We start from the raw sequence: 20871 nt of genomic DNA on the forward strand, positions 1-20871 counted from the left end.
GGGAGGCCATACATGCTTGAACGATGGCAAAGGTTGAATTTAGTGTAGCAGCATCCTCTGCGTAGGTGAGGGGGGGAGGCAAGTGGGCATCATCTGCATAATTTGTATATGCAATGTTAAGGGATTCAAGGAGATCGTAGAGGGGTTTCATGAATAGAGTGGGGGGGGGGAGAACAACCCTTGGGGGACCCCACAATTGATGGGGAGGGTGTTGCACTGGCACTCCAGAGAAGACTAATTTGGGTGTAGAGGAGCACTCCTTAATTCTATGAACCTTAATGTAAACTCAAATGCTTACTTGTTAGAACTAAATACAAACTTAGGTGCTAAACAGAGTTTGATTCTGGGCTACAGAATCGGAATAAACAGTGGTTTGAAAGATCACTTCAGCAAAAATGATCATACTCTGTGCACACTTTTAGGCATAAACATGCAAAACACATTATCTTAGTGCAATTTTTGCTTTCACATTTTATTCTTAACCAAAAACAATGACCCTTGAAGGTCTGGGTAGTATCTCTATTCAGTTTTGTTAGTGATTCAAAAAAATACCCATTTTACAACAAAATGTTACATGCAGTCTCGCGTTTAAAACAATTTAATAAACCAGACAATATATCCATGTTTTCACAGCTTTTTCAATCCAAAGGTGTTTCTAATGTCTCTTTAAAACTCTTTTTCTTGTTGATCTTTACAGTTTAAAGTCCATAGTTCTCACATGAAATCAAGGGACTATTGATCAAATAGTCTCTTATCTTTTCGTTGATGCACAACGCGTTTCGGGCTCTCTCTTAGCCCTTCATCAGGTGCGACCAAATTCTATACTTCAATCTGATAGTTAAATATATATTTCTATTTAGACCCTCAGTTCATGTTCCATATAGCTTAACAATTTCTTTTGACTAAATAGACCAATGTACATGTAATGCTGTGGATCTCTCCCATCTGTCAGTCTCTAATACTTGTGACTTTCATTCCAGTATCGTTTATTCATCCACTCTTGTGTTTGTCTTGAATATTACGCCCGATCTGTAAAGAATGAATATGACGTGGTTTTTCTACATGAATTTTGAATGTTTATGAGCGGGTTTGGTGCTGGGAACAGTCGCTACATCATAGCGCTGTGCCCCAGTCACCCAACCCTAATTCAGCGTTTTTCATGCTTTACTTTCATATCGTGTCCCCGTTCTCACACCTGACTATGTGGACCGCTGTCGGCTACTTTCTTTGGCTTGCCGTACGTGCAAGCTCGTTGTCGTCCGCTCAGCACTGCCGCAAGCCGCTCGCGTTGCTGTCTCGTGCCGTTCACGATTTTAATTTTCTCCTTCCCTTGGTCCACGCTCTCCTGTCCCATTCACAGCATGTGTGTCTCCTTGAGGTAGCTCCACGGTTGCCTTGATTGTGTTTCTTTGAACTCCCTAGATGTAGTCCCTTCTTGCTTTCTACCAAGCTGTCAACTGGCTAGTTTTCCATGATTGCATGGCCACCATCTTGGAATAGTTTCAATAACTGTGGTTTAAATTCCTGTGGTGTGGTGGTTGCTTCTAGATCGTCGCTACAGAAGTCTAGGGATGTTGCTAAACATGATGTTTGTTATTTTAAGTGTTGCATGGCTCATTAGAGAGCACTCAAAAATGTTTTTTATTTATTTCATATGCATTTGTTTTGTACCAGCCCGATTTTTTTACAGATACAATTCTGTACGCGGGGAGCTATTTAGATTCTTGCTGTCCGGTTGGTGTTTCTGTGCTCTTTTATAGAAAGCAACTTAAATCCCAATCTGCGTTCTTACCATTGGGTTGCATTGAGTTCAATTTGTCGATCCAGTATGTTTTTCTTTGCAGAAGAATTTTGTTTAGATTTCCGCCCCTTCTTGATATTTTTATCTGTTCCAGAATGATGAATCTTATTTGAGAGATAGTGTCTTTCTTTTTTGAAATGTTGAGTAACTGGTGATTTTATTGCTCCTGTCCTGATGTTTGACTTGTGTTCGGACCACCTTATTTTCGCCTTCCTCATTGTCATGCCTACGTAATAAATTCCACATGGACATTTTATACCATAGATTACATTTTTTGAATCACAGGTCGAAGAATGATGCAAATTAATTTTGTAACCTTTATGGGGGTGAAGGATGGTGTTGCCCGTTATTAAGTTATTGCAATTGTGACATGGGGTTGTACCTTTGTAGGTTTCCTGGGTTCGTTTTTCTGCTGACAAATCTGCTTTTATGAGATGTTCCCTCATTGATTTACTCTTGGAATAGGCAAAGAGTGGAGTTTCTGGAAAGAGTCTTTTCATCATTGGGTCCAAGGTCAAAATTGACCAATTCTTTTTGATAATTTTTTTGATTTTCGGGCTCTGTTGGGAGAAAGTGGTAACATATACAAGTTTCTCCTGTTCCTCCTTTTCTTTTGGCTGTAACGCTCCTTGTCTATTGATGCTGTTGGCTTTTTCAGCACATGTTGTGATAATGGATGGTTGATAACCTCTTTTCTCAAATTTTTCTTTTAATTCTGCTGTTCTTTTGGTATATTCCACTTCTTCTGAGATGATGTGTCTGTATCTTAAAAATTGACTGAAAGGTATGCTTTCTATTGTCCTCCGCGGGTGAAAACTATTCGCATGCAGTATGCTGTTCCTGTCTGTTAGTTTCGTAAATATTGTTGTTTCCAATTTGCCTCCTTTCTTGTATATTTGCACATCAAGGAATTCAATGGATTCTTTGCTCGTTTTAGATGTTAATTCAATCCTTGGTGCCATGTTGTTGAGATGCTGAAAGAATGCCAACAATTCATCATTTGAACCATTCCAAATCCCAAATATATCATCTATAAAGCGGAACATGCATTACAGGTACATTGGTCTATTTAGTCAAAAGAAATTGTTAAGCTATATGGAACATGAACTGAGGGTCTAAATAGAAATATATATTTAATTTTCAGATACATCAGATTGAAGTATAGAATTTGGTCGCACCTGATGAAGGGCTAAGAGAGAGCCCGAAACGCGTTGTGCATCAACGAAAAGATAAGAGACTATTTGATCAATAGTCCCTTGATTTCATTTGAGAACTATGGACTTTAAACTGTAAAGATCAACAAGAAAAAGAGTTTTAAAGAGACATTAGAAACACTTTCGGATTGAAAAAGCTGTGAAAACACAGATACATTGTCTGGTTTATTGAAAATTGTTTTAAACACGAGACTGCATGTAACATTTTGTTGTAAAATGGGTATTTTTTGAATCACTAACAAAACTGAATAGAGATACTACCCAGACCTTCAAGGGTCATTGTTTTTGGTTAAGAATAAAATGTGAAAGCAAAAATTGCACTAAGATAATGTGTTTTGCATGTTTATGCCTAAAAGTGTGCACAGAGTATGATCATTTTTACTCCAGAGAAGACTTTCATTCTTCTACCTTGTAGGAAGGCGGCTATCCACGCTGTTGCTTATGGTGAGAAGGAGGCTGCTTGGGTGAAGTGACCGTAGAGTATATTATGGTCAACTAAATCAATCGCTGCTGAGAGGGCCAGTAGCAGCAAGAGCCAGTTTACCTTTATCTCGGATATCGTCCCATTTGATTTTGAAATCGAGGAGGGCAAATTTGGTTCCATGCCCGTGGCAGAAACCGGATTCCAAGTATATGGTTTAAGTGTTGTTGTATTTGGACCACGCTGCTCGGTCAAGTATTTTTTTTACAAAAAGGGAACAGTGATGATGGGGCGGTCGTTGTTGGGGGGAAGTTGCATAAAGGGTGTTTTCTTTTTTTTTGGAGCAGTGAGCCCCTTGCTTCTTTGAGGCTTGCTGGTACCACATCTGAGGTGAAGGAGGAATGTATGACTGCCATGATAAACAGGGCCAAAGTTTCAGTGCAGTCTTTGATCAGTGGGGCTGGGCATAGGTCGCCTTTGCATCTTGATGGCTTGAGGCTTTTCAGGATGTTTAGAGCGTCTTGGTTGGTAATGGTATTGCATTTGAATAGCTGTGTGGACATGGGCAGGGTATTGTGTGGCCTCAGGGTCAGTGTTGGTCAAGGTGGGTTTTTTGGTCATTCTGTTTTGGAGTAGGCCGATTTTATTTAACATAGCACTTTTGATGCGGTCGCACCATGCATGATCTTTGTATAGCTGGGATGGCGGGGAGACTGGGGTCTCCAGTTCCTTGAGGATGGAGAATATGCGGTTGCATTGGCAATTCTGTAATTGAATGTCTTAGCTTTGGATAATTGCATGTTTACACTGTTTGGATACAGTCAGGAATTCTTGTTTGTGGGCGTCAGAGGGTAGTTGTCTCCTGGAGACTTCCAATTGTCTCTTTTTAGCTCAGAGGCCATGGTAAAACAGGAGTTGGAATGTGCTAAAAGGATTCTTTTTTGGAGCTCCATCGTTTCAATGGCCTTAGCTAGAGTTTTGGTGTAGAGGTCAACCAGACTATGTGTGAAGGCTGGATGGGATAACTAGGTCAAGAACTGAGAGATAGGGCAGAAGGCTTTCCTTAGTGAGCTTGCAGGCACAGGAGGGGGCGGGGGGGAAGCGGGGAACAGAATATGATAGGATGGTCGGACCATGGGCAAGCAGCGTTTGACATGATATCGATGTGGCAGTTATGGTCGGCTATTCAGTCTAAGGATCGTCCTTTGTGGGACAGTGATTGAAGCAGAGTGCGGATAGGGAGTTTGCAAGAGAGGTGGCTGGTAGGTCATTGAGGTCTACATTCAGGTCACCAAGGAGCAGAATTTGAGAAGTAGGTTTGGTTTTTTCTTGTAAGATTTGGAGAAAGTCTTCTTCGAAGCCAAGGATGGGGCCAGGCGGCCGGTAGACTAGATTGGCGGGGATAGTGTTGGAAGGTGATATAGGCATTTTTAGTGCTAGGATGCCACCGTTGTTGAGGGAGGTGTTGGTTTGTTTGATGAATAGGTGGTCTTTGTTAAAAAGGAGACACCCCCTCCTTTAGCGTCCAGTCTATCACTCCTAAGGCCGGTGTATCCTGGTAGCATGGCAAAGGAGCGAGTTGGTATGGCAGCTGCATGGAGCCAGGTTTCCTTAATTGCATCAAGGTTGTTCTTAGTTAAGAGGTTGAGGAGGTCTAAAGCATGAGCTGGCAGGGATAGGGCATTGATGAGGGCTAGTTTGAGCGAAGTGTTCTTTGGGAGGGGGGGGGGGGGGGGGTTGGGTGCATCTGATGTGCAGTGGTTAGGAGTGGGTGGCGGGGTGTCCATGCTGGAAAGGGTGCACAGGTGATGGCCGTAGGTGTACTAATGGACAGAGGTCGGTTGTGAGAGTTGCGGGGTTGCATATATAATCAGACAACGGATACTGGAGCAGCGGGCTGGGAGGCATTGTTCAAGTTGTGCATGGCCCAGTGGTGTTCTGGATGAGATTCTGAGGTTGTATAATCATGTGGATATTGGTCGGCTGGTGTTGGGGGTTATGGGCGAGGGGGCATTGCATGTGACCCAGTGTTACTCTTCGGCAGATTGAGATTACGTGGTTGTAGGTGGGATAGTGACTGGGCTGGGGATGTGCGGAATGTGATGTTGGGCAGGGGTAGGTATGGTTTGGCGGGACAAGGGGTAGGTGTATAAGGTGGGCTGTTTCGGACAGTCAGGGCATTGAGGGTGAACTATTGAGCTGGGGGTAGGAAGGTAGGGGGGGAATGAGAGGAAAATGTGGGCAATGCAGTGGCTATAAAGAGAGCACGATTGTCACTTTCCCAGCGAAGCGGGAGCATGTACTGTGCGAGTCCAGTGGGCAGTTAAGGTGTGTTCATCTTGGCTGGTTGGAGCAGCGAGTGGTGGCTCGATGCAGCGGCGCCAAACATCTGCGGAGCACAACACTGCACCCTTGACCTATGTGGGCTTTACTGCCAGAGGATCGGGTGCGTGGATTTTATTATACACAGAGAAAAAGCGTTGAACGTAGTGGCAATCGCCGTCTAGAACAAAGCATTGGGCAGCGTCCTTCCGCCATCATTTTACTCTGCTCTTTACTAGGCTCTTGACCCAAGCCTCCCTTTATAATCCTGCCTCTTTTGAAACTGACAAAGAAAGGGTGTTAATGCCAAAGTCCTTGAGTGGATGTGACCAAGGGATTGGCTCTTCACAGTAACCCATCACGTCAAGATTTAATAAACATGTAATTGAACCAAAGTGTAAGAGAAGATATTTTATCTATTGGCATCATTATGGATGTGTGTTCCAATTGAACCTTAACTAGTTTCATTGTTTCCCAAATGTTTTTTTACCTAATCGTGGTTAATGTCAGAATGTGGGGTAGGTTCGTCGTCCTCTTCCATCATATTACCTGACCCAACCCACCATCTACCTTTTGGTGGTAAAAATAATTGAGGCACCGGGTGAAATTTCAACCAGTTGGGGCTCAACCAAAATAAATGAACCCTTAATTCTGTTAACTGGTGTTACGTTCCCTAATATTCTTAATAAAAATCAACAACAAAAAAAAATACAAAAAAAAATAAATACCAACAAACAGTACGAAATAGACACTTGGGAAATGGAAGGGTTTTTATTATGACAAGGACATGCACCGCAAAGCAACAAATAGTACACATGCATGCGCAGACTGGATAATTTACATTTTGCAATTGCCTTTTTAAAACCAACGATCCAATTGGTGGAGCCATTTGCAGTGCACCTGCTTTAACCTGGGGGATTGGAAGAAAAAGAAGCCCAAGAGTGACATTTGTGGAAAAACTGTTCAGATAACTGCACACGAAAAGCTGCAAGAATTTGATAACGGAAAAGGGAAATTTTATTATTGCACAAGTTCAATCGTTTTTCACAATAGTTCTCAAGGAATTAACAGATATCACAACATCAGGGGCACGCCGATACACAGTGCCGGAAGTTTGTGACGCAATTATCGATCTATAAATTATTTGCTTTGAATAATGTTGCTGTAGTTTGAACAACTACTGGTAAACTAAACAACTAAAGATCTCAGAAATATGGATTTATATGACACCGAGTTAAAACATGATAAAGCAACTTGCACTGCCTAAAATAAAAAATGATTAGAGTGCATTCAGAAACAAAACCTTACTCTTTGACCACTTCAGATGTTTAGGACTACGATTCCCATCAGACCTAGCCAGCATAGTGAATGGTGAGGAATAATGTTTTTCACAGGAGTGAAAACTTTAATCTTAGCACAAAAGCACTTTCCTCCATAATCTTGAGATGTTCCATGGAATTGGATCAGAGCCTGATGCCATGCTCATCAGTCTCATACACCACTTCATAGAGTGGCAAGAAGTTAACATTTTCCAAAAAACAATCTTTTAGATAGAATTTTCTACCCTGGGGAAGACCAGGCTCTGTGCGCTTCATCGAAACAATCCAGTCCCTCGTCTATATGATGGCTAGAAAGGGGATTTAGTCAGAGTGAACACTACAAGATTTAATATGGTTCTAGCTAGTTGCCACTTTTTGAATGACACGTGGCACCTTTTCAAACATGTGGCACTTTTCTGAAGTGTCCGTGGCACTTTTTGAATCTGCTATACTCTTGGCACTTTAGACAGGCATTTCCAATATTTACAATTTGCCCATGTGAAGTAATATGGTTCTGCGTCAACTTTGACGCATTTTGTACTCTACACTTTTATATGGATGCATTTGTAAGTACAGGCGTTGTCAGTATTTTAACATGAATTTATGTGTTTTGATCTGTATTCTGGTTTTTATGAGCTCTATGTGTTACGTATGCAGTTATTGAAATTAAGTCATTGTGAGCAGGGAAACATATGAGTGGTATGTATTTCTACATTACCTTGCAGCTACATATATTTTGCTGCCATTGAATGAATTACGTTTTTATTCGTTAGGTTTGTCCACAAACAATTCACTTATGTATGCTCCACACTATCTGAAGGATTGAGGAAAAGGACGCAAAGTAAATACATTTATTTTTTAGCAACATTTATGGATGGTTTCAATAAAGCTAGCAATGTTTGGTCAATTAGTGACACTATCTACAACGTTATTTGTGCATTGGGCTTTGTTGATAAGCAACACACTGAGATTTTGCAGGAATTTGTAGTGCCATTTCTTCATGGATGTGGAAGGCAGAAACCACCTTTGGTCGTAAATTAGGGTGCAGTCCGAGAACCACCTTTTCCCTGTGGACGATAATAGAAGGTTGTTCTGCACAGAGCACGTAAACGCACTTATCGAGCAGGCCTGTGTGACAGCAACCAAAAAGACCACTTTTAACGACAACCAGCAACAATTGGCGGTTCCAACAGTTTCCACATAAGCGCAGACGGAACCACATTGAGGACCCACTCGTATTCTCCTTGGCAGATAATCTCAATAGACTGTTAAAATGTCTCCAAATTATTCGATTTGCTAATGAGAGTCTGCAGTTAGAGGTTCTAATATGCCACTATTGCTGCCAAATAGGTTATATACGAGACCACAGACGCCAGATTCCACTAATTGTGTGATGAAGATCATCCAGGCTTGCCTGCAGTGGGTTTTTGTCACTGCCTAAACACCAGTGGCAAAAACACCTCCGTTTACTCACGTACTTTGACCAAGCGGAATCCTTCCTAGTACCCCTAATGCTCCCCATGTTCTTTTGAGAGGGCCCAGGTGCCTTCACCAAGGTCATGTAACTATCCTTGAGATGGCATCTCTTTCCAGGAGGCTGGGGTGGGGTGGGGCGGGGCAGGCCGCCAAACAATAGTCCCCATAGGGGTTGTGAGGAACTCCCCGCCTGGGAATAAGGATTAGTGTTTGGGATATGGCTCCATTAATTCCAATAACACCCAACTCTTCCTTATGCATGATAAAAATCAGAATGTATTACTGTAAAGTGTCAGACAGTTGTTCCTTGTGACAAGGACTGAGACAAAGAAGAAACCAAGAACGCTACAATCTAGCAGGTAGTATTCAACCAGCTGCTCTCAAATCAGGCAAGTGAGGATGCTACCACAAGCCAGCGAGTAGGATGCAGGGTGTTCTGAGGCTGTAGCGAGACAGCAGTCTGAAGTGCTAGAGTTGACCCAAGGGATGCGAGGGAAGAGTCTCGTCCATCAGTGGAGAGCCAACAAACCTGAAGTCGAAAGACACTGTGGTGTTGGCGTGTCCTGTAATGGTTGGATCGTGTGATCCAAGAACAACGCCCTAACCATTCGAAATACCCTACGGCAGAACTGCACTGGAGATCGCATGAACCTGGTGGTTGCAAGACCTGTAATAGGTGAACTGTTCAGTCTGGAACTTGCGCCCCGACCACCAGTCATAAAGGAGCGGAAGGTCAAGCGGGCCAAAGAAGAGCGACAGGCCACAATGGTTAGCCAGCTGGTGGATAGTGGAAGAAGTAGAAGATGGAACCCTTGACATGCAGGTTATCAAGATGGCAACATGTTCATCTTCACCAGTAGCCAGTGGGGAAGCAAAAAGCCTAAATGACCACTTAAGAAAAGATTTTCAGTTTGCTTTGCCAGTTGCAGCAGGCCTCCACCCCACCCCCTCCTCTCCACACGTGTGTTTGTGTTTGGTGGAAGCAAGGCATTTCAGTGGAAAGTATGTTGAAAAGCCCAATTCTGGCCCTGGGTGCCTGGTTTTGTTTGTGATGATAAATCTGTCAATTTATGACCTTTTAGAAAATATTTGTTAAGATCAGTTAACTCCACCTGCTATACCGCGATAACCATGATATACCGTCATTTGGAAAGAAGGTTATCGTACAGTCATAAAACGAATACCGTGACACCCCTACAAAGGTTAGCCAGCTGATGGAGTGGAAGAAGAAAGTAGAAGATGGAACCCGTGACCCCTGGCAAAACCAGTGAACTGGAAACAGACAAAAGCAGTAAACCATTTTGTAAAGAAATTCCCTGGTTGGTTCCATAAGACTGTGGTATTGGGTAGTTCAGAAAGACTTGAGGAGCTTGTCAAAGAGGGGCCAAGTTGAAAGACAGTGTTCAAGTAAAGAGAACACCAAAACATTGGAGGGATTTAAAGCTGAAGTATACTTAAGAGGAATGTGTAAACTGGGCATTTGCTAGAAGGGAACGGAACCATTCTCCTAGTTTTGTTACACGTGTGCAACTTTGGGACTGCAGAACATTACAAGTCTTACACTCCTGGGTTGTGATAAGAACACTTGATTAGCTTAGTTGGTTGTGTTTTAGTGACAGGGATACTTTTTTTTTTTTTTTTTAAAACAGATTTTCAGGGCAAAGTTAGTTTTGATGAGGTAGGGAAACCACCGCTCTGTAGAGGAGCAGTTGCATGCCTCTGCAGGAAATCCCACCCCCTATATGTTGGAGGCCTGAGATCGTACCATATTTGACACCAGCAGTTGCGTCAATACCACAGCGGATATTTGAAAGAAGGTATCAATTGAGAAAACCCTAAAGAATGTATCACCCTGAAAAGACGACAATCTGAGGGAGGACTCCCTGAAGGAATATGAAAAGGAGCGAAGAGAGAAGCTAGTGTCACAAGAAACATGCGCGACACCCAAAGAATACTTGCTGAAAAGAATGCATGATCTTACAGAAACTGATGACGAGGTTAGGAATCAAGTAAACTTCTATGTGCGAGAAGATTGCACGTATGTGTAGTGCAACAGAACTCAACCGTTCAATACCTGTAAAGACACTGAAACGCAAGTAGACAGACATCATAGAAGTTGGCTATATGTAGTGAAGAGACTGCAGGCAAAGCCGCCATTGTATAGGCGCTGGACATCAGTGTCATGAATTTAGTAAGCCTGGACCCATGGAGAGGAAAAGGCTGCGACTGTCGCAGCAAGAATAAGCCGAGATCGTGGCGGCGCCTAGCCTGGCATCAAAACTGAAGCAGCCAAGGTCTGTCATCTATTCTTGGAAGCAGTGAATGTGCGAAGGATGCATCATCCCTTGTTAAGGTGCAAAGAAAGAACACCAAGAGTGCCAAGTTGTATTCATTCAAGACATTTAAATGCTGCAAAATGGACCAAAGCATGTCTGGTCACGTGAGCCAAGGACGGAAAAGAGTTGAGCTTTGAGTCCCAGAACAATTATAGTGAGAGCCTGTACTCCCATATATTCCCACAGACAAGGATACTTTGCAAGGCCAAGGTCAAAGACAAATTTCCATGGCAGAAGACATTGGTGGAGAGATGTTGTGCTAATTGGGAGGGGAGTTAAAGTTAAGTCCACCTCCTGGGTCTGAGCTTACGTGTTGCTAAGTGAACCGAATGTTCCAGACAATGCATGAACGTGCCAACCAATTGTAGAGGGGCGTATAACGAAGGGCATTATAGTGTTAAGACCAATGATAAACCGTGCACTTAATAGGGCTAAAGATGACATGCTTTTAGAAGTAATAAGTGGTCCACCCGACAGTCACAATCCTATAGAAAGTATATTTAGATTTCTCACTTAGAAAACCTATTCAGGGTTGGGATTGGCCATTTGCCACGTACTATGACATTTTTTGCATACAAGGATGTTTATGAGAAAATCGTCAAGAGCCTGAGCGAACGTTCGTTGTAACCTCCCCGTTTTAGATAATTTTTAATAAAACAGTACCTTTGCCATCTTCCCGAGTTGGTTCGATTGTTGGACTCAGTTACTCTGCGATCCCATCCATTACATACACGTTAATAAAGGGCCATAAGCGCATCTCCTTGTGGGTAAGATAGGTTTTGCATACTTTTGCACCTCTATCCAGCCTCCTGATTGGAGGACAATCGCATCTAAAGAAACAGCCTCCCAGAGCTGGGAGATGAAGCCAGCCTGTTTTAAAGGCCCATCCCAGTTTCTGCTTGTCCCTGAGCGGACTGCAGAGCCAGCCACCCTGCTATTGTCAGCCGACAACTCCACTGAGCGCACATCGCTGAATCACACTGCAATCCAAATCAGTCCCAGCTTCACCCTCAGCTACCCGAACACCACCTGTGCTGCTGATATAGGCTCCGATCCTGGGTATACCCTTATCAAATGGAATTGCCTCCTCTGCCACCTGTATCCCTACTGCCAGAGTAAGGAGGGCAAGCTTTCATGCTCCCCATAATGTATATTTTGCCTTATTCCACTGTCCACTTCGTATGGACGAACATATGATATGCGACGAAAATATACTATGCAGTATTTTGCTCTTTATGGTCCTTGCACACTGCATCCAGAGTATGGACTTCCCTTACTGCGCACCTGTTGCCATTGCTGCATTTTTCCCTAACTTATGACACCTGTATCTGTATGCCTACTGCAGCCCCCGTGCCATGAGGCGTAGCTGTGCTGGACTATGCATTTACCCCAAATTTGAACCTTTCAAGTACCACCTTTACGCTGTAATGTAGGCATGAGCCTGCATTTTGCAATTACTGTAACTAGCGCCCCAATACCTGAATGTTTGGTGCACCGCTACAAATGCAAAAATAAATCCATAAATAAAAGGTTTGTAACCAAAACCATGCCTGCTTTTGGTCAGACTTCATTCCAGTTCACCACAGTCGTCCAGGACTAGGTCATCAAGGAAATATTTGTGCTTCGCTCCAAGACCACCATCACCCCCTTCCTGTTTGAGAAGATCCAACCTCAATGGTAAACTCTGCAGACTTTCCGAGCTCAGTGCCTTCTGGTTTGAGTAACACAACCTCTTGGGCCAGTTTGGTGAAATCAGGATTAGATGGCAGTTGCTGGTGTGCTTCAATTTGTGCAGGGCACTAGACGAGACTGGTAGAGTCCGGCCATCTCAAGGTAGGAGAAAGGCATCCCCATGAAAGTTCACCCCATTTCAAGATATAAACAGAGTACACATTTTCTTTCGAGTTGCAAAGAGGTGGAGAATCAGCATACCACCATTTCAGAAGATTGGCTAATGTTTCCCATGATGGTCCCTGTTCCACATTTGTGGGGATGGGGAGGAAATTATTGAACTCAGAACATCTGCCATACATTCTCCCCTTTCGCCAAGTGGGATGTTATTGGGAAAATATTGCAGGCGCCAGCCCCACAACTTGAGTGCGAAAATGCATTTTGCAGACCTCATGCAAACATAAAAATGTTCCATAAAAAGCATGATGAACTACACACCAGGCCTTGAACTGAAGGCGCTTGGCCACGGATAGCCAATGAAGATGTTGCAGAATCGGAGTAATGGTAGCACATCTAGGTGTGAAAGTGGCTGCAGAGTTCTGCAGGACTTGAAGGCACCATAAGCAGAAGACAGGATGTGCCAGAAACGGGGCATTATAGTAGTCCAACCCTTACTAAGTGTTTTCAGTTGAAGATAACCACTTTGACATACTGTACTCATCGGAGTTTCCGCAGAGAGAGGCTGGCATCTTTACCCCCAAATCCTCCACTAGCAGAACAGGGCCAAAAAGGGGTTGGGGGGTCCAAAAGGCAGTAGAGGAGGGAGGGCATACCACCAACACCTGTTTTTTCCTCATTCAACTTGAGCCAGTTATTACACATCCATGCATGCATGCATGCATGCATGCACAGATTCAATGCAGGCCATGAATCTGGTTGCTTTATCGACAAGTGAGACATCTAAACAGAGCAGAATCTGTGCCATCTGCAATGAGAGCAGATAAGCTTGGTAAGAGGTTGCATGTACATGTTAAACAAAACTGAAGAGGGAGGAACCCTGAGGGACTCTACATGGGCACAGAGTGAAAAGGGAGGGCAAAAGACGGTTAGATCGTAGAGAAATAAAGAAAACCAGGAAAGAACAGCACCAGAAAGGTTGGCCCTGTCGAAATGGTCGAGGGTATCAAGGCAGCAGATACGTCAAGTAACAAGTCCGTAACAAGACACAGACGCTGTCCGAGTAGCGCAGACAACCCAGATTGTCAACAGAGACCAGCACCCCCTACGTGCTGCGTTCTGGATTGGAAAGTGTGAAAGAAGATGGATTACTCAAGAAAGGAACACAGGAGATAGCAGGCCAAGGCTTCAAGATAATTCATAAGCAATTGAAGAAGCAAAATGGGACAAACATTAGCCACAAGAGGGTCTAAAGGCTTTTTCAAAAGTGGAACAACCAATGCCTGTTCGAGAGAAGCTGGGATCTGACCAGTGAGAAAAGTATTAACAGCATGTGTGACCAGAGAAAAAAGTTGTGGGAAGACAATCCTTCAAGATAGAGGAATATGATCTAAAGTGGATGCTGATGTATGTGTTGCCACCGATTTCATCAGAAGTAAACAGACCAGCAATGACCCAAAGCATGGATAGTGGCCACCACCCGAGAGGCCATAGAACAGAGTCCTGAGGGACAGATTTTTTTTTCTCTTGAATTTTGGTCATCTCAGTGAAATACGAGGAAAGTCAGAGATTAGGACAAGTGAATAGGCTGAGATGGAACCGTAAATGGAGAATGTTAGGCGAGTTAATAGAGTTGTCCACTCAAAGGGAGCAGCAGGATCATAATTTGGAGTGCCATGTGGGTTAGACATACCTGCGTTGGAGGCAAAGTGCAAAAAGTTAAACATTAAACCAGGGCTCTGAAACACAAGTGTTTTGAGAGGGGCAAGGTGGTCAGCTGTTGCAGTCAGTGCTACAGCAATGGTATTCAATTCATGAGCTACAGTGCAACAAGCTTCCAGCCAAGTAGAAATATCACTGGCCAGAAAGCGCCAATTCCGGTATGGAGAGGCTTAGATACAGACTTAGAAGGGACCAGTTTCCAAGAGAATGGTATAACCAGGGGATAGGGAGTGCAGCGTTAACATTAGATTTAGAACCAAAAAATGATCCAGTGTGTTAACCAATCGATGAGTAGGGACACTAATCAGCTGTGAAAAGACCAGTTCATTCATGGGAGAAATAAAATGTCAGCAGGATCATTAAACTTTAAGATCAAAATCACCAGCAAACAAGAGGTGGCCATGCAAAAGTTGTTAATCAGCTGCTAATTCTAGAAAAGGGTCACACAAAGAGGCTGACCCTAGAGGACAATAACACAACAAAAATGAATGGACATGGTTAAAAGGAAATAATAAAGCGTGCAACCAGTGCCTTCACTTGAATATTCTGATTATGAGTCAAAGTCCCAGTAAATAATAGCTACTCCACCACCAAGGCAGGGCAAATTACGGTCCATATGGAGAATGCCAACGCTGGTGGGCAAGAACTGAACAATGGCAGGACGCGAAGACTCACAGAACCAAGTTTCAGTTACACAAAATCAGGAAGATGGTCATATAGTGGCAATGATCGGCATGTGCAACGAGTGAGCAGGCCTTGAGGAGAAAACATTTCAAAGAATCAGAGGGAGGAGGAAGAGGGACATCCTCACCAGTGGGAGAGAAACTTATTGGAATGGGGCGAGTTACCCAAGCTGGTAACACAACTAAACAGGAGTAAGAACATTGGTAGGTTCTCCCCACCCCCCAAAGACTGGCTTGCCTTTAGCTCTCCTTCGGTTTTCTTCATAATGCCATGTGCAGCATCACAAATCCAAGGGGTGTTTCATTTTACTGCTGCAAACGTGGAAAATAGATATACTGCTAAAACAACTTTGTACAACAGCCGTAGTTTCAATATCCTTTCCGTCGGGAGGTAAACCCTCCCGTGCACTCAATACCGTAATGTAGCCAATATATTGGAACCTCTGAGTGGGCATGAGGGTAGACTTTTCCAAGTTGATTGTCGGGCACAGAGCAAAAGGCAACATGACAGTTCACTACTCGAGAAGTAGTGGATGCACAATTTAGCCAATTTTCCAGGTAGACGTGCATCCCCTGGAATAGCAGTTGGTAGATCACAGCATCAGTCACCATGTAACCCCGCTCAGTGTCAATTAGGCTGAATTACAAGACAATATCCATAGTCTGTGTATTGTGAAAATCGGAAGCGTAGAAATATTCTGTGTGCCTCCAAATAGGTATGGGCATGCATGCATCCTTCAAGCCCAGAGAGCAAAACCAAACTCACTAGATGAGAGATGTCAAGATTTGGCCATGGGTAACCATCTTGAACCTTTTGGCTGGAAAGCATTGGTTGAGCTATCAGGGATGGTCCTCCAACCAGACTTGCCCTTCTTAAGCGGGACAAAAAACAAAAAAACTTTTTGGGGGGATTTTTAAAAACACAACGCAAGAAATAGTCCTTTGGTGAGACTAGACATACCATCTCTTATCGCATCCAACTTCAAGAGTCTCCATTCTTTCCTCCAGATTTGATGAATACTTGAAGGGAGAAGGGTGGCGCTATCAGCTTGTCCAATGGACTGATGCTATCCCACCCCCCCCATGCTGAAACGTAGTCGGATACCTATACGCCCATTGGCGTATGATGCTGGGACTTGTGGGAGAGGAGGGGCTGTCAAGCTTGAGCTTTTCAGCCTGTCTAAACATGGTGCTCAAGAAATGTTTTCCTGTCCACTGATATTTTTTTTTACTTTGAGGTTCCGAGCTCCAGCTTGGTCTTACCCTACATTGAAACCATGCCAGGAACCCACCAAAATCCGATGAGGTCGTAGGGCCTCTCAACTGTTCCAGTGCTGCAGGCTTAGAGTAGGCTAAAAGGCTTCCAACCGCGAGACTTTTTAGTCAACTCTTCAGTCGTGCGGTGAAAGTATCAGGCCATCTAAGGGCAAGGCAGTGACCTTTTCCTGCACTTCTAAAAGTGAACTGTTCCTGAGACAGGCAACTCTGAAAATCCAGGCCCATTCACATTAATGTCAGGGGTAATCATACTAGCATCCTGAATGCCTGAAAAGAATTGTTGCTCCCGTCTCCATTTTGATCAAATGCAAACTCTTCCATCTTTCTAAAGAGAGATGATTGCACATCGCTAGTATGGTGTCAGTTTGCCTTCCTCCGATATTTTGAATGCACTGCCCAGGTAGATATTTCTTTCATCCGTGTCAAGGACATTCTCCACCTAGCCCGATAAGGTAAGCGAGGGGGGTGCCAGACCATGATAGGCACACTGACCTGCAACAGAGCAGCCGAAATACAGCAGTAGGGCAGTGACGGCACCAATAAACATTGTTGCGGAAGGCGTCAGTAAAGGGTATCCAAACGCCTTACGTATGGGACGTACATTGCAAAGTGTCAACCAGCTTTTCTTTGCCTCAGCAAGAATATCCAGCTGTTGAGGAATCCGTTTTTTCTGGCCCCTTTGCGAGGACCCTCTGCCAAAACCCTGGTCTGAGGCGGGGCCTCAGCAATGGGTAGTTCCAGAAATTCCATTATGTCCCCTACTTTCTTGTGGAATGCACGGATTGACTGAGGCATGTCATGTCCCTCTTACGCAAGGTCAGCAGAGTCTGGCAGTTCAGAGGGTGGTTGTTCTTGGGGATCGAACATCCTTTTTTTTTTATTAGTAATGTGCCAAAAGCCAACAGGCATTGGGGCGCAGAAACATTTACACAAAAGGACAAATCAATAACAGGATGATATAGATTCCAGAAGGCAAGTTTAAAGGAGAGATAAGTTAAACAACAAAGTTTTTAAAGTTTCCTTGAAAACTCGGGTTCAGTTCTCAGTACAATAGGTAGTCGGTAGCTGTTTTTACAGGGAAGGATCTTCCAAGTACATTTACACATCTGTGATCCAAGCAGATAATCTGCATTATGTTAGGAGAGCGCAGTGCTCTGGATCGAAAATACTGTGGAATTAAGGTAAGCAGGACCATGTCCATAGACACATCTGTGAACCAGAGTTCCTACTTTAAAGTTGATGCGTTCCTGGATAGGGAGTGTAATGAACTCATGGTGGCAACAGTAAAGAGACAAGTGATCACAGTTCAAGGGTGTTATTGAACTTTATAATGCGCGAGAAACACCTAATCTAAACCCAAATCTAAGCTGGGAGCAAGCTACGACCATCAAATAATAAAAGGCAGTCTCAGTCTTTTCAAATAAAAAGTGCATATACCAAAACAACATTTAGCAGAAAAGAAATACATTTTTACAAAACGATGATGGAAGGGCTGGGTCTCCCTTCACCACGTTTTTAGCATGGGAAAAGGCAGGACTTCTTGAGCACAGTACACTCCTAGTCCTCTCCAGCACGAGGTTCACAATTTCAGCTCAACAATACCAGAACATTCAGGGGCCAAGACTCTTCTCTGCAAAGCATCTTGCCATAGAAGGCCCGATGGATCAAAGCAAACCGTTCCTTTTGTATTCTTGCAACTCTGGGCGACTGCTACTCACCCCTAGGATCTCCCTCGGAAGGGCTCCGATCCTCTTTACAACAATGGGCCTCCCTGTATCAGGTTCACTACGTCCTCTCAAACATTGCTCTTAACAATCAGGAGCAATAATGTATTTTTAAACAAACACCACTGTGTACAACCCTCAAACGGGTTCACTCCCGTTGATGCACTGTTCGTGGGTGTATATACTTCACCCCTACTCATAAACAGCAAACAAAAATGAAGTTTTCTGTAATCTTGTACCTTGGCTGATTGATCTTCACCCCTTGGATCTCTTTCCGCCGGCCTCGGATCCTTCTTGCAAAATGGGCCTCCCTCCGTCGGGTTCACTACGACATTTCAAATGCAGCTTGAAATATTTAAGAAACTAACACCGTTCATGATTTCCCATTACAGTTCGTGATTTGCTTTGTCTCAACAGAAAATGTGCATTCCTTTTCCTAGTTTTCTTTTGGCATCGTGTTGGGTTCACACTTGCCAAATATACAGTTCACTTTATTTTCTCACAATGCAAGATTCATTTCCCTTAACTTTCTCTTGGTAATGGGTCAGACTTTCGAGTGTGCAAGGGATTTGATGTGACCCTTGTAGGACCACTCGACATATGTCACCACCCTTTCCTAGGGCCTTTTGGTACTTGCCGTTTCAAAAAGGGACCAGCTAGAGTCCTTCGAATGAGCACTCCTACTGCGCCCAACCACTCTGCAGCTGGCCCTTCTCTGGGTTTTCCTCAAAAGTTCAAACACACAAGTTATTTGTTAGCAGGTCTGAGTTGGCAAGGGCAGTTCCCCCTCAGTCGTCCTTTAAGGTCTTGCTGCCTTTCTCCTCTGTTCGAACGGCCGGTTTGATGTAACCGCGCCCTTGTAACATTCGGCCTTGCTCGTAGTGTGCCCTTGTGCTCTGCCTTTTATCCCTGTGGGGGAAGGTAAAGGCAGTAAAGTATGTGTGATTATGGTCAATTAGCTGATTCTGTCTGACCCTTGTGTTGGGACAGGTTAGGTAAACAGCCCTGGTGTTAGTCCATTCTGTTACAGTGTAAAAAAGTATTCTTGTTGGAAGGGACTGTAGAACTTCAATATCCTAGGGGATAGGATGGGGATAAGGGAGTACTGCATCTCAACCTTCGGCATCCCACTCCCACATCACGCCCCCATTCAGGTCATTCTCCCCCACTGGTCCGGATCCAGTTCGTCCACATCCAGGAACTGGATCCAATAGCGATGGCCGTGTCCTGGCCACCTGGATGACAGATCCCCAGGGGACTAGCAAGTGAGACGCCGTCAGGTGTCTCACAGGAGCCAGTGGAGATTTTGTCCATGATGAGATATATGGTCACGTCTTGAAACTTTGACTATGTGCAGCCCTTCAGATAAGCTGCATAATTGGCCATTTTACGCATGTAATTATGGCCATTACAGAGCATTTAATTTTCTTCTGCATACCGTTTACGCTTAATTTATTTTCATTAAAAAGCCTACTTTCCTCCACTAGATGGCACCAGAGTGCAAAAGGTGTCTTGGATCTGCACCAACAAACATTTTTTATCAGTGGCAGAGCTCTTCATATGCATGATAGTTCAAGTGAGCAACTCAAAGCGCCCACTTAATGATGTTTATATATATTAACACCATTAAATGGGCGCTTTATATATCTATGATGTCTGCTAGATTGACACGCAAAAAAATAAAGTTGCTTTAAGTCACTAATCAAATGTTTTCAACACCATGAATAACAACGAGCTGGAGGTTTGCGGCAAAGAATCTCCATATCCGAGTTTATTATATAACATTTTTATTACATGTCTTAAATCACTGAAATAACTATGGGGTTAACTAGATCTTTCACGTTGACATTATCTTGCATTCTGGGACTTATAGTATACCATTCAGGACGTAAAAATTAAAGCCACGATGATATTCTTTTGGCTTAACAGGATGTCGTGTGGCGTTATTATGCAATCTGTGTTTTTTGTAAGTGAACTCTATAAGACATCATTACTGTTTGCCTTGAAATCCAAACTATTTGTACCAAATAAATCTTGGAGGCTATGTGGTCAAATTTGCAGAGTGGATTAAAATCCCTACTTCACAGTTCAGGCAAGGTTTGTGATCCTGGTCCCGTCCCACACTCCCCCCTTGCCCACCCGCCCCATCTGTCTGGCCACCCCACTCCGTCCTTTTTGGATGCAGCCAGAGTACCAGTAGTTCCTTTCCCCCCCCCCCCCCACTTCCACCACTCTTTAATCCCCCTGATGTGATTAGTGATTACGGGCTAAATTGGATGTGATGCGTGTCATGCCAGAGATGCAGATTCTTGACTATCTTGGAAGAAATCTTGAGGGCAATAAAGACTGCTCACCTATGATGGAAGTAGAAGATGGGGGAGGGGCAGGGAGGTACAGGCGAGTTAATACTCGAGTAGTTCGTGTGAATTTGTAATAAAGAAGCAGCAAAATGCTCAATGAATTAGGCCCTTTGTCATGCGCATTATATAAATTGTCACTACTATCAATGGTATAGTTCAAACAGTGGAAAAGGGGTCAGTCAGGCTTTTTTGAGTAGTAACTAGTTGGCAATAAATCACTTGTTATAGACATTCCTGTTTTTGCTAAAGAAAAGGGCACAGTGGCAAAATTAGTTGCCCAGGATCACACACTTAGTGGTGAAGCAGGGATTTGGGACTTGTCTGCATTTCTTCCCAACTAATTGCCAGAATCATGTCTTTGGTTTTG

At 43.7% G+C, this 20871-nt stretch overlaps 1 protein-coding gene across 1 annotated transcript in view; it reads right to left on the minus strand.

The window, feature by feature from the left end:
* Positions 1-468: 468 nt before the first annotated feature.
* The window catches only part of LOC138567592 (uncharacterized), a 49366-nt gene continuing 28963 nt past the window's right edge, over positions 469-20871 (minus strand). Inside the window, exon 2 of the mRNA XM_069645971.1 lies at positions 469-2775. Coding sequence (XP_069502072.1) covers positions 1789-2763 — 975 coding nt within the window. The 5' untranslated portion in view covers positions 2764-2775 and the 3' untranslated portion in view covers positions 469-1788. The remainder of the gene's footprint in view (positions 2776-20871) is intronic.

This window comes from Ambystoma mexicanum, chromosome 2p, assembly GCF_040938575.1.
Source record: "Ambystoma mexicanum isolate Mex_15411 chromosome 2p, UKY_AmexF1_1, whole genome shotgun sequence".
Taxonomy (NCBI): Eukaryota; Metazoa; Chordata; class Amphibia; order Caudata; family Ambystomatidae; genus Ambystoma; species Ambystoma mexicanum.